The sequence below is a fragment of the Protopterus annectens genome, chromosome 1.part2, assembly GCF_019279795.1.
Source record: "Protopterus annectens isolate FY-2018-M chromosome 1.part2, PAN1.0, whole genome shotgun sequence".
NCBI classification, from domain to species: domain Eukaryota; kingdom Metazoa; phylum Chordata; order Ceratodontiformes; family Protopteridae; genus Protopterus; species Protopterus annectens.
The window spans coordinates 830,106,503-830,124,742 of NC_056727.1; the positions used below are offsets into that span (position 1 = coordinate 830,106,503).

The 18,240-nt window shown below is 43.6% G+C and overlaps 1 protein-coding gene across 2 annotated transcripts in view; it reads left to right on the top strand.

The window, feature by feature from the left end:
* Positions 1-18,240, top strand: part of HEATR1 (HEAT repeat containing 1) — a 1,780,420-nt gene that overhangs the window by 139,325 nt on the left and 1,622,855 nt on the right. For both annotated transcript variants that reach the window (XM_044059100.1, XM_044059109.1), the window contains exon 6: positions 1,708-1,848. In XM_044059100.1, the coding sequence (XP_043915035.1) occupies positions 1,708-1,848 (141 nt within the window). The remainder of the gene's footprint in view (positions 1-1,707; positions 1,849-18,240) is intronic.

Sequence of the window (18,240 nt, forward strand, 5' to 3'; positions counted from 1 at the left end):
GGAAACTAAACAATTTCTTAAAGGCGTCCTTCGTATTGGACCACCCAGGAAGCCTGTTCCCCCTCCCTGGGATCTTACTTTTGTTTTGGAAAAATTGACCCAGGCTCCTTTTGAGCCTGCAGCTTCAGCTTCCTTGCAGCATTGTTTGTTTTTGGAAGACTGTATTTTTGTTGCCCTTACTTCTGCCAGACAGGTGTCTGACCTTCAAGCCATTGTAGCTTCTCCTCCTTTTTTTTTTTAGTGTTCGATGAGGACAGGGTGTCCTTTTGTACTAATCCTTCTTTTATGCCCGAGGTGGTGAATGAGTTGCCCACTTTTTTCCCTTCTCTGCAATCTGCCATTGAGAAGGTGTTGCACATGTTGGATGGGATTTTATTTGGATAAGGCTAAGACTTTTTGTAAATCTAATTAGCTGTTTGTTTCCTTGTATCCTGTATCATTAGGACTGGCTGTGTCCAAGCCAACTATTTTTTCTTGTATTTCTAAATGTATTTCTTTTTGTTATCCTTTCATGGTAAGAGCCTCCCTTCTTCCGTTAAGGCTCATTCTAGTAGAGCCGTGACGGCTTTTGGTGCTTTTTCAAAGGGTTGGATACAAACTCTATTCTTGAGGCAGCTACCTGGACTTCTCTGCATACATTTACCAAGCACTACAGGTTGGATGGAATTTCTGGACTGATTTTGCTAGAGCCATCCTTCATGGCTACGTAGAGAGCTCTGCTGGTGCTTCCTCCTCCCTCTCTTCTTCCTGAGCTTTGGCACTTATTGTAATGAATACTGCAACAGTGAAATGGAAGGACATACTATAGTTTGTGTAAAATCCTACCATAATGGTAGATGTCCTTCCCTTCAGTGTTGCAGTATTTACTCCCTCACCCCCCCCCCCCGGTCCATTTCTGTTCTGAATGTATTATTTACCTCTCTCTTCCTTGAATTGGCGTTCCTTCTGGGGCTCTCAGTTTTTGTGGATGGTACATCCGGATGTCACCTTTTATGCCCTATATGTAAGGAGCATACATGTGACATATGGAGTATCTTAAAGCAACCTAAAGGCTTTAGTGTACTGGCTGGACATTGGGCTGCCCTTGACAGGGGATCTGTATTGTAATGAATATTGCAACAGTGTAGAGAGGGGCATCTGCCATTTATGGTAAAAACTTACACAGCTGTACTATACAAAGCCAGCTGTTGGTGAGAGCATGATGCATGCATTACTAATGCATGTTACAAGTTACAGCCGTGCATTGTAACATAGGCCAGCATTGGGGGGGGGGGGGGGGGCGATGTTCTAGTTATGTAGTGGTGTGTTAAGAGATTTTACCACACACCGAGGGGTAGCTAGAATTTAAATGCCAAGGGCAAAGTTCAGTGTTTTGAAAGAAATTCTGATTGTCTACATGTTTGAGAGGTTTATCAAGCCATTGTAAAAATTGCTTTCCGAACTGCAGTGCAGCTATTTTGTACATTGCTTTATGCAGCATACTCGTTATTTACAGGTGTTGACTATACTACTACTATTAGGAAAGGTTTATTTATATTTCATTGTGAACTGGTAGCAAGCCTGTTAGGAAATGGGGATTAATTAAAATGTTGCGTAGTGAAGTTCACACTATTTGCAGGATGCTTATTTGTAATTGGTTGTTTTTATATATTATAGATTAACTCCATTACATTACAAAAATCTGATTTGATTGCGTTATTGATTTAGGCCTTTACAGAAGTTTCCAGTTCTGCTACCCAGCTGAGAGTCCTGTTTTCATTTTATGCCTCCACCATTGTGGCTGCTTTGGATGCTGTGAACAAAGTAACTGACACACTGATAGCCAAGTTGCTGCCTTGTATCCAAAAGGTATGTATTTGCAGGCAGACCAAAGAAACTGATAAGTTTTGCATGCAGGATCTGAGGTGTATGTTTTATGGGAGTGTAGGTTATAAATAATAAAAGGAGCTCTTTGAATCTGAAAAAGCAGGGGATTGTTTTACTGGAGAGAATTCTGTAATTGTCAGAACTGGTTGATTATCCACTTTGTTAAAGCTGCAGCTTGTTTAACCTGTGATTCAAATGTAGCTCAGAAATAAACAGTCATGATTTAAAGGACTACTATGGGCAAATGATCAAAAATGTATATATTTTTTAATGCACTATGATAGCAGAGCTTGTTAGTAGCTCTGCCATTTGTTGTCAGACTATGCTTCCATTCACTTAGAATGGAACGCCTGAAAAAAAAAAAAAACTTCCAAGTTTGAGTCTGCAGATCCACGTGTCCTTGACTGGTCTGCACCAAGTTTTACAAATGATGATGTCCTTCTATTTCCATGTTGCAGTATTCTCACTGTGGGATCTTCTGCCTCAAGTGACCCGAACATCTAGCTCCAATGCAAAATCTTAAACATGGTTGCTGCCAGATGTTTGGATGTCACACTTAGGAACATAAACCAGGGTCCTTAAATGTGATGTCTGCATGCACAGACCTCAGAACTTTTCTGCCAAAGTTGAACGTCAGATCAATTGCTTTGCTGTGCTGTTTTCAAGACCTCTAAAGATAAGTACCTCGTTGGGGAAAAACCTTTTCTTGCTTAAGCTTTGATTGTTTGCTATTATTCTTAACCAATGTCGACTAGAAAGGGGAAATGTAGGTGCGGACATCAAATTCTGCACAGAGATTCCCATGAACTTTGCTCTGCACAGGCCAGGAACACGACCACACCACCTATAGTATCTGCCAGTCATTCGTACTGAGAACTCTCTGTAGCTGTGTGGCAGCCTTAAAACTTTACTTCAGGAACCAGAGGTTCATGGATCCGGAGTTAACCATCGTGGTGGAGCTGCCTAAAAAGAAGGCCAAAGTTACTAGGCCTACTGCGTCTGCCCCTCATAGCCAGCTGTCGATTTTAGGGGTTGAGTGATGTTTGCTATATCCGGAAACCACATCAGAAGCGCCGGTAGGCACGTCCTTAGAGGTTGTTCCAATGCTGCTTCAGACGAGGTCTAAGGGGAACCAGGCTCCACTGGGCACCCACGCAGGGTCCAGGAATTGGAATCTTCACCCACAAACCATATTCCTGATACTAGGCCCTCTATCTCTGCTAAATCTACTCCACTTAAGAGGAAACAAAAAACTAAACATCTTATTGCTCCCTCGGAGTAGCAACCAGACTGGCATACCTTCTCCCAATCTTTGCTGCAGGCCTTTATGGCTCTTAGGCCTTCAGCTTATCCTACTACTACTATGCCTGCCCTCAACCCCAGGCCAGCCTCCGCTGTTTCCATACCTCCTATGCACACCCTCCTCAGAAGAGTCTGTCACTTACTCCTCACAGATAGCTTCTCCTTTGAACTACTGCTAGCCAGATGAGGACTTCCTAGAGGGAGATTCCCCTCCTGAAGACATTACCTTTGGAGGGAACAATTACTAAAATGAGAGTGTACTTCAAATGGGATGCAACCCAGAAGAGGTATTTTGAATTACTCCAGGTGGAATCACCCTCCCCCTCAGCTAATCCCGCCTGTGATTCTGGCCTACCTGGATTCCTTGGCATCAAAGACACCCTAATCTCGGCCACTAGCTCCCAAAAGACCTGATCGCTTTTACAAGGTCCCCGGTTGAGCACAGATTCCTCAATAAGCCACCAGTGGCAGATCCTGCAGTCATTACATAGGCTGCTGATAAACAGTCCAGACTTCTACCTTCCTCTTCCCTCTTGCCATCTGACAAGGACAGCAAAGTCATGAAAAGACTGGGGAAAACGATGTATACATCTTCCACTCTAGCTTTCAGGGCTATCAACTACCAGACCCACACGATGAGATATGCCCTAGATTTGATCTTACAGGAATCCTCCTTGATATTCTCCATGCCTGACTCCCCCAACAAGTCTCGGGTAGCATCTAACCTGTCCCTGCCATCTCAGGTTGCCAGACAGTCCAGCTGTTATGCTGCTGGGGTCTTCACTAGGCCGGCAGCCTCAGCTTCTGTTCTGCGCCAGTACTCTTGGCTGAGGCTTTCTGAAGATTTTAAAACCAAGATTTTTGGATGCTCCACTGGACAACAAATTCCTGTTTGGCAAGCAGTCTGCTGAACTGTTTAAAAGCATCCAGGAAACAAGTAAGGAGCTCCAGGACTTGAAACACTTGCTACCATCCCCAGTCCTTAATTTTACAGGAACTACCCTGCAAAAACCTCATTTGTCAGAAGAGTCCCAGCTCCATCCTGTTCTTCCACTTCCAGTTATCCAAGATTTGCTCGCCCAGATAACCATAGAAATTGTTCCCTCAGGCCAAGAAGGGAGGAGGGTGTTTTACTCCAGGCTTTTCCTAGTTCCAAAAAGGATGGCGCGAGATCCATCCTGGATCTATCTACCTTAAACCTCTTTCTGAAGGTCTCTTTTTTTCAGATTGCTATCGCTACAAAGCCTCCTTCCACTATTGCCACCCAAAGCTTTCATGAACACCTTGGACCTGAAGGTGGCATACCTCTACATTCCCATCCACCCAAATTACAGAAAGTATTTGTGTTTTGCTGGACCCTTTTCACACTTTCAATTTTACTATATTGCCCTTTCATTTATCTACTGCACCAAGAGTCTTCACAAAGTGCCTAGCCCCAGCAGTAGCAAAGGGGGATCTAAATCTGCCCCTACCTAGACGACCTCCTCATTCTGGCAGAAGAGAAAGTCACTCTCAGGAATTATCTGCTTTTCACCATGTACCAACTCCAGAGCTTGGGGTTCACTCTCATCCTGGCAAAATCATCCCTCACCCCCCAGCCCAAGACGAAACCTTCCTGGGCTGCAGGGAAAGAACAGACCCATGAAGGCCTTCTTCCCTCAGGACAAAGTCTCCTCCCTAGTCAGCCACTTTCACCTCCTCCTCCTGGCCACCCACCTCTCAGCAAGGCAGTTCATGCAGTTGCTAGGCGTCATGGTAGCCACAGTTCCTATACCACTTGCCAGGCTGCACATGAGGAAGTTCCAGTGGTACCTAAGAAATGTCTGGTCACAACACAACCACCCCCTGGAATTTCAGGTACCTCTCCTACCATGCCTAAAGGCAGAACTGAGGTGGTGGATTCAGCATGTGCAACTGAACCTAGGCCTACCCCTGCAACCGTCCAGCCCAATACAGTACATGCACACAGATGCATCAGATCTAGGCTGGGGAGCAACTGTGAATGGCCTCAAGGTGCAAGCCCACTGGGAGCCCTCCCTCTGGGAAAAGCAACTCAGCATCAGGGAGATGATTGTGGTCCTTCTAGCCCTACAGGCCTTTCTTCCTCTTGTGCAATCAGGACCCCTGCAGATCTTTGCAGACAACACAACTTTGATGTGTTAAATCAACAAGGGGGGACCGGGCCTTACCTACTCTGCAGTCTAGCAATACAAGCATGGGAGTTAGCTTTTCAACACAAGATCTCACTGCAGTCAGTCTATATTCCATCCCAGGACAACCATCAAGCAGGTGCCCCTCAGCAGATCTTTCTCTCTATCATGAATGGATGTTGCACAGAGATGTGTTCTTAGACATTGTCCACCAGTGGGGCATACCTCATTTCTATTTGTATCCCTCAGAACAGACAATTACAGCTTTTCTTCTCCAGGGATCCCTTCCCACTCTCCTGGAGAGTGGATGTCTTCTCCATTTCCTGGAAGGGACTGTTCCTTTATGATTTTCCTCCCTTCCCACTCATTCAGAAAGTCCTTCAAAAAATTCCGTGGGAAAAGCCAAGAATCCTTGCTGGTGACCCCCTATTGGCCAAGGCAGCATTGGTTCCCTCTTCTTCAATCTCTAGCCAAGGGCAATCACCACAAGTTGCATCAGAAGGTGGACCTGCTCGCACAACAGAAGGGATCTCTCATTCACTCGCACCTAGAGATGCTCTGCTTAACCCTCTGGGTGATAAACTCTTGATCCCCTTCAGACACCGGCACACTGAGGGCATGCCATCTCTCCTGCAGGAAGCCCAATACCAGGAGGTCCTATGTTTCCAAATGGGAAAGATTCTGCAAATGGTGTCTTTAAAGGCAAAGAGACCCCTTCCAAGCGGATGTTCCTGTAGTCCTAGCCTATGTGTTTGAGCTTATAAAATCAGACCTTTCATATCCTTCAGTGAAGATCCATTTATCTATCATCTCTACCTGCTTACCTCTCGACTCGCCTCTACTTTCCAGGTTGCATGTCAACTGTTCTTAAAAGAGATTCTGCATGTAAGGCCACCAAGGAAACCTATCCCACCACCTTGGGACCTAAACTACATGCTCGAAAAACTCGCATTTGCAACCTCTGACCCAGCTAGCTCTGCTTCTCTGCAGATGTGCACTTGGAAGACTGTCCTACTAGTAGCCCTTACTTTTGCCAGAAGGGTTTCAGAATTACAAGCACTAATGGCAACCCCACCCTACCCAGTCTTCCACAGAGATAGGGTGACCCTTCATACCAATCCGTCCTTCGTGCCCAAGGGGGGGTCAGTGAGCTGTCCCTCTATCAGTCTATTCACTTACCCACTTTCTTTCCTTCCCCATAGAATGACCGTGAGAGAGTACTCTACTCCTTAGATGTCCACAGACAGTTAATGTTCTTTTTGGCCAAAACAAAAGTTATCAGAAAATCCAATCAGCACTTTATATCCTCCTGCCCCTGAGCCCTGGGCAAGTCGGTATCCAAATATCCAGACAAATTATTGCCATCTGGAAAAGGAAAACTATCGCCTTCTGCTACTCCCACCATGGCAAATACTTACCTTATGGGATCAAGGCACACACTACAAGAGCTTTGGCCTCTTCTGGGGCCTTCCTCAAAGGCCTGGACACAAGTACCATTCTCGAGGCAGCCACATGGTCCTTTGTGCATACCTTCACCAGACATTATAAATTGGACCAGGTATCCAGAGCCAGGGCATGGCTTCCTTGAATCTACAACTTCCTCTACCAGCCTTCCCTGTTGTTGAGCTGTGGCACTCTCCCACAGTAAGAATACTGCATCATGGAAATAGAAGGACATAGAATAGTTTTGTAAAATGCTACCATAGTTTGCCAATGAAAAAATATCTCCTGCACGTAGGAAAGTTGCCCGGCAACAACCACAAATCAAGTCCACAAAGAGAAGCCAGCAACCAGATAGGATCCAGTGAAAAAATATAATTTATTATCAAAACAGCATCAAAAATAGCTCAGACCGGTTTCGGCTGGCAAACCACACACAGCCTTCCTCAGTGACAATGAAAAAACTAAAAAGATGCATTTAAATAGTGACAAGATCACGTCCTATTGGTTCAATTAAAATTGCTCATTTAGTCCAGGTGCAAACAAAGCACCCAGCTTAGTAATCCATTTCTTTTCCTTGGAATCTAACAATGAATGCCAACCTGTTTTATTAAATCTTGTACCCTTAATTAAATCAATAATCATAAAAGAAAATTTAGCAGTATGATGTTTGGTGGTATGTTTATATAGAGCATTATTGATCTTCTTATTTTTGATGTTGCTCATGTGTTCAGAAATACGCAGTCTTAAGGGCCGAGAAGTTTGGCCAACATAAAATGAACCACAACTACATGTTGCCAGATAAATTAACCATTCACTGCTACAATTTGCAAAAAATGAAATTTCATAGACTTTAGAACAATTCCTGCTTGTAAATTCCTTTGATTTGAAAATTTTGTCACAATTACTACAGTGACCACATGGGTAACAACCCACTAACCTTTCCCCAGTCAAAGTAGTTTGTACTGAATCAGTACTACTGGTAAAGTGTGTGTGTGTTTATAATGATTAAAATATGAAGCCAAGTTTTTACCTTTCCTAAAAGAAAATAAACATTTTTCAGGTAATACATCTGATAATTCAGGAATATTGGACAAAATGTTCCAGTTTTTCTGAACACTGTCCATAAGTAAATTTGAGTTTCTAGCATAAGTTGTGACAAACCTCAATGGCTGTGCAGTCCTCTGATCTTTGGCTTTGTGCTGGAGAAAATCCTCCCTGGGTAAAGAATTTATCCAATTGCTAGCAGCAAGAACGTGTCCCATCGGATAGCCCCTGTCACGAAATCTATTAATTAAATCACGTCTATCTTTCTCAAAGACATCCTGATGGGAACATATACGTTTTAAACGTATAAATTGGGACTTGGGTATGTTTTTGGCAATATGCGGTGGATGAAAACTGGAGGCGTGAAGGACTGTGTTGTATTCCGGATATTTTCTGAATACCTGAGCACTAAGAGTATGATCTTGTTGTCTGGTGATCAGGACATCAAGAAACGTGATTGTTTCAGCATGATAATTAATAGTGAACTCAATGCCCCATATATTATCATTCAAATATGAAACAAATTCAGTTAAGTATTCAACATCAGCCCTCCACACCATCCAGCAATCATCCAAATACCGCCTCCAAATATCGATTTCTGGCAAAAATATGTTATGACTAGTGTTATAAATGATATGTTCCTCTATGTATGCCATAAAGAGGTCAGCATAAATGGGAGCAAAAGATGCTCCCATTGCTGTACCTTTAATTTGCCAAAAACAAATGTCTCGATAGAAGAAGACATTGCTAGTTAGAACAAGTTCTGCCAAGCCAACAAGAAAAGAATTAAAATCCTCTTCATAAATGCGGGCAATCTTGAGCCAATAAGCTAAAGCCTCCAATCCTTCTGAATGTGGTATATTTGTATACAAGGAACTAACGTCCAATGTGCACATCAACCAACCAGATTCCAATTGTGCCTCAGATGTAATATGTAAAAATTCTGTTGTATCTTGTAGTCGAGAACGAACATGGGTCAACAAAGGCTTAAGATGTTTGGTTAGAAACAAGGATAATGGTTCTGTGAGGTAACCCCTGCCAGAAACAATGGGTCTGCCTGGTGGGTGTACAGGGTCTTTGTGAATTTTAGGAAGGAAATAAATGTATTGGTTAATAGGGTCATTGATTGTCAATTGTTGTAAAGTAGAACTGGTTATGAGGCCAGTGTCCCTAGCAATAGTCATAAATTCATCAATTTGTTGTTTGAATCTATGCGTAGGATTCAGACACATTTCAGCATAGTGTCTTTTATTGGATAGTTGTCTCATTGCCTCCTTGTCATAGTCCGACCAATTCATGACCACTACAGCCCCACCCTTATCTGCTGAGATGATAACCAGATCCTTGTTTTGTTGTAATTCCTCAATGGCTTGTTTCTCCCTAAGTGATAGATTATTAGATTTAAAGCGAGTCTCTGAACTGTAAAAGTGTAGATCTTTGAGAATCATGTTCTGAAATAAATGTACAACAGGATGCATTGGTGGAAGATACTTAGATTTATGATAAATAAATTTGTTTTGATCATAATTTGTATCCCCATCCCCAAACTGTAATTTCAAATTTACACTTCTACAAAATGACAATACGTCCTGAACCAAATGATCTTCAGAAGTAACAAAACCAGGGATGAAATTTAAGCCTTTATTGAGAACGGCCAGCTGTATTGATGACAAGGTAAAGTCAGACAAGTTGAGAACATTTGAATTATCAATGCTTACTTCTGTGTTAACATTTGTAACAGACCCTGAATGTCCTCTACTCTTTTTGTGTTTCCTGCCTCCATGCTTGTACTTCCCCCTAAAGGGGTGAAACCCTGTATTCTTTTGGGGTTTGGGAGATCCGATGCTGGCTGCATGTCACTGTCTGTAAATGAAGACAGATCAGTGGATGACCCATCTGTATTATTTTTGTTCCGTAAAATCGATCTGGGTCTCTTCCTTCTAGGTGTTTTACCCAGATAAGGGGTAAAACGAACTTGTTTAGATGGAAAACTGAAAGGGTTGGATCCTTGATAATCATTTAAATCACGTTTAAATTTCTTTATTTTCTTGGATTTCAACTGCTCCTCAAGATTGGTGAGATCATTAGTAACTTTATTGAGATTTTTCTTAAAAAATATTTCCCCTTCAAATTTTTTCACATCATTGCACATTGTAATTGTGACAAAATTTTCAAATCAAAGGAATTTACAAGCAGGAATTGTTCTAAAGTCTATGAAATTTCATTTTTTGCAAATTGTAGCAGTGAATGGTTAATTTATCTGGCAACATGTACTTGTGGTTCATTTTATGTTGGCCAAACTTCTCGGCCCTTAAGACTGCATATTTCTGAACACATGAGCAACATCAAAAATAAGAAGATCAGTAATGCTCTATATAAACATACCACCAAACATCATACTGCTAAATTTTCTTTTATGATTATTGATTTAATTAAGGGTACAAGATTTAATAAAACAGGTTGGCATTCATTGTTAGATTCCAAGGAAAAGAAATGGATTACTAAGCTGGGTGCTTTGTTTGCACCTGGACTAAATGAGCAATTTTAATTGAACCAATAGGACGTGATCTTGTCACTATTTAAATGCATCTTTTTAGTTTTTTCATTGTCACTGAGGAAGGCTGTGTGTGGTTTGCCAGCCGAAACCGGTCTGAGCTATTTTTGATGCTGTTTTGATAATAAATTATATTTTTTCACTGGATCCTATTTGGTTGCTGGCTTCTCTTTGTGGACTTAAAATGCTACCATAACCATAGATGTCACAGTATTCCTTCCCACCCACCTAACACCCTTCATTACATTTACCCTGTCTAGATGGCATCCCTTTGGTTACTCCCTAGACTACTGTCCGACTGGGCAGTCATTTCTGAGGTCTCTGCATGCAGACCTCACATTTTTAGGACCATGGTTTATGGCCTTATGTGTGATGTCCCACACACCTGGCAGTAACTGGGCTTAAGCTTTTGAATTGGAGCCAGATGTTCGGGTCACCTGAGGCAGACGATTCCACAGTAAAAATATTGCAGCATGGAAGAGAAGGACATCTATGGTTTTGGTAAGATTTTACACAACTGTTCTTTCCTACTGATGTACCACACATTCTTTGGAAGAAGCTTGCAAAATTGTCAAATTACTGAGGTAAAAAAAAACATGTTTACAAAGAGCAGTTTTGCAAGATGTTCATCTTGTTACACTGCTGCAGTCATTACACTTGGGTTATCCTGCCATCAGGCGGTCCTGCAGTCGGCCAGAGTTCCAGAGTCTTGGTCCGGCATCAGTTGCTGTCGCTTCTTCCCTGACGTCAGAGTGCCAGGGATATAGAAGATGCATCCGATGCCATTTTCTTCAGTCTTTCTTGCCGCGCGGTGCCCGAAGCAGAAGCAATTCGCAAGTGCCGGTCGGCCGACTCCTGAGATTTTCAAAGTCGAATTTCAGATCCGAAGTCTTCAATAAAGCTAAGTACCCCATTGGGGAAACTTTTTTCTTGCCTCAGACAGATGTCAGAAAAAGTTAATAATTGTATTTCTTGGTGGAAACAAATACCTCATAAGGACTTCCACTCTTACTGTATTCCATGCCTAGGCCCTGATCACGACGTCACTACTTGTCGGTTTTGTGCTAGATTTAACAAACGCACTATAAAAAGACATTTTGATTTTGCTTTGCACTACTTTGGCCGAAGCTTCAATTATACTATGCCGTCGGATCAACCGACAACCGCAATACCGAAAAAACGCAAGGACAAGGATAAAGACGGGCATCCGAGGTCCAAAACTGACGACGAAACCTCTTCTAGGCCAGTTGCCGGTTCTCAGTGAGGCGCTTTCGCAGCCCCTGCCACCCGTTACCTCAGAGCCACAGGCCGCATCTGACTCCCATGTGGAGACAACTAGGCCTCTGGAAACTCAAGGTATTGGGCCTACGGAAACTAATCCCTCAGATGGGTCCAGAGCCGCTGAGCAGGCATCTGCTTCTGATGGTGTTTTCAGACTTTCACAACTTACCATTAAAACAACAGCCAAGCCAAAAGTACCATTAAAGACAAAGAAACAAGTACAGCATTCTCCTGGACAGTCCTCCATGCCTAAAAAAACAGATGCTTAAAATGGCCGAAGACCTCATTACTCTAATCAGGGGTTCCCATCCCCCTCCTGAGAAAAGGCCTAGGCAGGATACAGACTATGATTCCTCTGATCAGGTTTCCATTTCCTCTGATTCCTCTTCAGATCAGGGATACTCTCTACCCCCCTATGAGGAACTCTGATGCTGAAGAATCTATCCCTTCAGCCTCTCCTCCTGAGGATTATTCTTTTGGGGAAACTTTACATACCATGAGGGAGCATTTCCATTGGGAAAGTCAGGATTACTCAGAATCCAAGAAAAGGCTCAGGGATTTCCTTTTATTGCCTCAGCACAGGCCCTTGGCTATTCCGCCTGTGCTTGATATTGTGGATGATGTGTTCTCTGAATCCAGCTTATCTCCCGATTCTTTGCCCCCTGCACCAGCCAAGCCAGATAGATATTATAGAGTCCCAGACTCTCGCAAGTTTCGTTTTAAAAACCCTTCGGCTGACCCAGAAACTATTTCCCAGGGTCCAAGGCTTCCATTGCAAAAAATCCAGTACCCTCTGACAGAGATTCCAGAGTTTGGATAGATGGGGTAAGAAAGTATACACTTCTGCAACTTTAGCAGTAAGAGTTTTAAATTGCCAGTTTCACATGTTTAAGTGCCAACAATATTTAATGGCTCAGTTAAAACAGAAAATGCTTGCAAGCTCAGAAGCTCCTGATTGTAAAGAAATGCAGGATTTATTGCATGCAGTTGAGCAGGTGGGAAAACATACTCTACAATGTGGTTTTGATTCTTTAGAGGCCTCTTGTACGGCCGCAGTTACAGGTTCTGTGATTCGAAGACATGCTTGGTTAAAAGAACAGAGTTTACCTGATCATGTTAAGGCAAAATTATTGGATGCTCCTTTATAGCATGATACATTGTTTGTTGTTAAGGCAGAAGAGGTGTTGAAGAAAATGGAGGATAAAGCTAAATCTTTGCAAACAGTCAAGGATTTCTTACAGGTACAGCCACCTCGATTTAGCAGAAATTGGCAAACAAAGAATTGGTCCTTTCCAGTGTCAGACAGGCCACAGAGAGGCAGATACAGACACCCAAGAGGCAGATCTCAACCCCAAGGCTCAAATGGACAACGACAGTGGGCCACCTCAACCCCAAAAGGAGGTGAGGACAAGTCTCATCCTTACAGGAAACAGTCACAATGACTTTCCCCTTCGTACGCCAAGCACTTCCCTTTTGGAAGCCCCCTTAGGAAAAAAACTAGCACTTTTTTCTCAAAACTGGCAAACAATCACCCAAGACAAATGGGTTCTGAATATTGTGTCTCAAGGTTACAGGTTCCACTTTCATAAGGCTAAAAGGAATGCCAGACCTGCCACAAAATCAATGGACAGAGGCACAAAAACAAATTTCAGCCCTCATGGACATGAGAGCTATTCAAAAAGTACCACAACAGGAACAAGGACAAGGATTTTACTCAAGACTCTTCCTGGTCCCCAGAAAGGACAAGGCCTGGAGGCCCATACTAGACCTTTCAATTCTAAATACTTAACCTAGATATTCCGAAATTCAAAATGTTGACATTACAGTAGCTTCTACCCATGCTGGGCAAGAAGGCTTGGCTTGTTACTCTGGACTTCAAAGAGGCATACCTGCATGTCCCTATCAGACAAAATTGCAGAAGATACCTTAGATTCAAAGCTGGTGCAATGCACTACCATTTCTCTGCACTGCCCTTTGGCTTATCTACTGCGCCCAGGGTCTTCACAAAGTGCCTGGCACCAGTAATTGCATTTTGCAGACAAAAAGGAATTCAAATATATCCATACCTGGACGACTGCCTCATTCAAGCAGAGACAAAGGACATTCTCCTACAGAATCTGGCGTTTGTAAAAAGGCTGTTAATTTCTCTAGGGTACACAGTAAATGAAAAGAAGTCAAAACTAGTGCCCTCACAACAGATTATATTCCTGGGTGCCAGCTTAAATACAACGGCCCAGATGGCTTACCTCATGCCAGACAAACAAGTTCAACTAACTCATTATTTTCAACTACTGGCAAAGTCTCATCTCCCTGCAAGAAAAATTCTGCAGGCCCTGGGATTCATAGCATCCTGCATACTACTAATACCATATGCCAGACTGCATATGAGGAAATTACAGTGGTACCTAAAAAGTGTTTGGACTCAACACTCTCACAGTTTAGAAGCAGTAATACCAATGATTCCCTGCCTACAACAGGAGTTTCGATGGTGGGCACAGGCATGTCGCCTAAACAAGGGTCAGCCTTTTACTCTACCCACAGCCAGGCAGACTCTAACAGATGGTTCGGATTACGCTTGGGGGAGCACACATGGCAGGAAAATGCATTCAGGGCAAGTAGACCATAGACCAGATGCATCTTCACATCAATCACAAAGAGATGTTGGCTGTTCAAAATGCTCTAACAGCTTTCAAGGACCTTCTGCATCCAGAACAATTATTATTAAAGACAGACAACACCACAGTAATGTGGTACATAAACAAGCAAGGGGGCACTCATTCTTATCCCCTATGCAGGCAAGCCATGACCTTGTGGAACACAGCTCTAATGTATCAGGTTCACCTGCAAGCACAATCCCTGCCAGGAAAGAAAAATACTCTGGCAGACGATCTAAGCGGGAATATCATGGATCCTCACGAATGGAAATTGAATCCACAAATCTTCAGCATGGTAATGCAGAAATGGGGATGCCCAGACATAGATCTTTTTGCCTCCCCACTGAATTGCCAACTACAAAAATTCTGCACAAGGACTTATCACAAACAAGCATGGAAAGTGGATGCTCTTTTTTGTTCAGCTGGAAAAACCTAAAAGTTTATGCCTTCCCGCCACTGCCTCTCCTTTCAAAGGTACTCCTAAAAGCCAGACAAGAAAAACCACAGATGATCCTGATTGCTCCAGACTGGCCACGCCAGCACTGGTACCCTGTCTTAAGGAACTTAGCTCAAGGTCCACCATGGATTTTGCCTCAAATTCCACACCTTCTGACTCAACAAAACAATCCGATCCTGCACGGTCAGCTCAAAACCCTAAACCTGGCTGCATGGCAGATTCATTAGTCAAACAGGCAAAACATCTCTCTAAAGCTGTTATGGATGCCATTTTGGAGGCCAGGAGGCCTAGCACCAGGAAAGCTTACTCAGAAAAATGGAAGAGATTCTGCACCTGGAACCAGGCTCAAAACCTTGACCCTCTTGTTCCAAACATTCCTCAGATTTTACAATACTTAACTGAGATGCTGGACAGAGGCCTATCCTCATCAGTTAAGATCCAGCCCTCTGCCATTTCAGCACATTACAACACGGATCCTCCATTATTCTCCCATCCGTTGCTAAAACAGTACCTCAGAGGGGCTAAAAACATAAGACCGCCCCGGAGAGCACCAACTTGGGACTTCAGTTTCGTTTTGGAAAAACTAACCCTGCCACCTTTTCAGCCAGCCAATATAGCCGATCTAACATTTTTATCATGGAAAACAGCTCTGCTCCTGGCAATAACATCAGCACGAAGAGTCTCTGAGTTACAGGCATTAATGGCAGTGGAACCTTTTATAATTTTTCATCAGGACAGGGTTTCTTTAAGGACAAACCCTGCCTTTATGCCAAAGGTGGTATCTAGTGTGGCTCATCCATTTGCCAACTTTTTATCCAAACCCCCAGAATAAAGGGGAGAAACTTCTGCATTCTTTGGACATACACAGGCAGCTATGCTTCTACTTGGACAAAACAAAAGCTTTCAGGAAAACTGAGCAACTGTTTGTAGCATATGCTGCAGGATCACAGGGCAAGGCTATCTCAAAGCAGACTATATCCAAATGGATAGGACACTGTATACGTTACTGCTACACACAGCATGGAAAATCAGTCCCAAATAACATTAGGCCACATTCCACCAGGGCGACAGCCACTTCAGCAGCCTTTGTCAGAGGAGTACCTACCAAGGAAGTTTTGGAGGCTGCAACTTGGAGTTCAGTGCACACCTTTACCAAGCATTACCACCTGCCTCTTTACTCTAAATCCAGAGCAGGATTTGCCACTGCAGTTCTGCAGGGCCTCATAGCCAATCCTAACTCTTTATAGACCAGCCACCCAACCTTAACTTTGGGATTCTACCAAAGTGTAATGACTGCAGCAGTGTTACACGATGAACATAGTACAGATGTTCTTCATTCCACATTGCTGCAGTCCTAACTATTGGGTAGTCCGCTGTCCAGTCGGCCCGAATACCAAAGTATATGGCTGACGTCGGTCAGGGCGCATTAGACTGACGTCAGTACGTCAGGGTACTAATGCGCATGACCGACGCCATATCCTCAGTCTTTTTTGCCGCATGGTCCGATGCAGAAGCAATTTTGCGAGTGCAGGTTGGCGTTCTGAAAGTTTCTGAAGTCAGAGTTTCAGACCGAATCAAAGTTGGCTAAGTACCCGTTGGGAATATTTTGTTTTTCTTGCCTCAGTATTTAACCGGATGTCAGAAAAAGTGAATAACTGTATTTCTTGTGGGAAACAGATACCTCATAGGGATTACCATACTTTGTGTATACCTTGTTTAGGGCCTGAGCACGGCGTTGTTGGATGCCGCTCTTGTGCTAGATTTAACAAACGCACTATTAAGAGAAGGTTAGACTGTGCCAGGTTAGTGTTTGGGAAGCGTTGTAATTATAAAATGCCGTCGGATGCTCCGGCGGCTTCGCTAAAAAGCAAAGATAAAGCAGCAAAGCCTAGGGTGGAGGAACCGACAGTCCCAGACGTCGGTTCTTTGGAAGGCTCAGTGGAGCCGGAGGTTTTGCCAGGTGTCTCTTTGGAGTCTCAGGAAGAGACTTTACTGTTGCAGGATGTATCCTCTCAGGAAGTAGGCCAGGCTGAGGGGCTTCTCAGGTGGCTGTTCTTCCCTCTCTTCCTAAGGTGGTTAGAGCCTCTCCCTCAGTTTCCAAGGCTTCTTTGAGGGGCAGGCCAAGTTTAGCTTCTGTGGGGGTTTCTCCTAGTACTTCAGGATCTTTGCCTAAGAAACATATGCTTAAAATGGCAGAGGATTTGATTACTATGATTAGGGGTTCTATGCCCCCTCCTGATAAGAGGCCTAGGGTGGAACCTGAGTTTGAGAGTTTTGAGCAATGCTCGGAGGCTTCGGAGTCTTCGGCTGAAGACTTACAGGACTACCCTCCTTATTCTGATTCTGATGTGGATGATTCTACTCCTTCTGCTTCTCCTCCTGAGGATTTTTCATTTTCAGAGACTCTGCATTCCATGAGGGAGCATTTTAAATGGGAAGGTCAAGATTTCTCTGATTCCAGGAAAAGGCTTAGGGAATTCTTGTTTTTACCCCAGCATAGGCCTTTAGCTATACCTCCTGTTTTGAATGTGGTGGAAGATGTGTTTGCAGAGGCTTCCCTGAATCCTGATTCTTTGCCTCCTGCCCCAGTTAAACCGGATAGGTATTATAGGGTGCCTGAAGCTCATAAGTATCTTTTTAAGAGTCCTAGGGCAGACCCAGAAACTGTCTCTCAGGGGCCTAAAGGTGTGAAGGCCTCAGTTGTTAAAAATCCTGTCCCTCCTGATAAAGAGGCAAGGGCTTTGGATAGATGGGGAAAGAAAGTGTATACTTCTTCCACTTTAGCCATGAGGGCGTTGAATTGTCAGTTTCACATGTTAAAATATCAGAATTATCTTCTTTCACAGTTGAAATCTAAGGTGGATGCTCTGGCTGAAGGTATTGAGTGTAAAGAGTTGCAGGATTTAGTTCATGTGTCTGAACAGGTAGGTAAACATTCCTTGCAGTGTGGTTTTGATGCTGTGCAGGCCTCCTCCAGGGTGGCTGCCACTGGTTCTGTTCTTCGTAGGCACGCCTGGCTGAGAGATCAGAATTTAGCTGAGCATGTTAAGACAAGGATTTTGGATGCTCCTTTACAGTCTGATGTGTTGTTTGGTTCGCCTGTGGAAGCAGTTTTGAAGAAAATGGAGGACAAGGCTAAGTCTATGCAAACTGTTAAAGATTTTTTGCAGGTGCAGCCCAAGTTTAGTAGAAATTGGCCTACTAAGGGATGGACTTATCCTGCTTATGATTCCCAGTCTAGGGGTAGGTCTAGACGTGGTAGGGGCAGAGCTCAGGGTTCTTTTAGGCCTAGGACAGGGAGTTCCCCTGCTCAGACTTCTGGTGAGGGCAGGGGTCAGTCCTTTCGTAAGCAGACCCAATGACCTACCTTTTCAGCTGCCAGTACATTCTCGCCTGGCAGCACCTTTGGGAGGAAGGCTGTCTCTTTTCAAAGAAAATTGGGATTTAATTACCCAAGACAGATGGGTTCTGGATATTATTCACCACGGT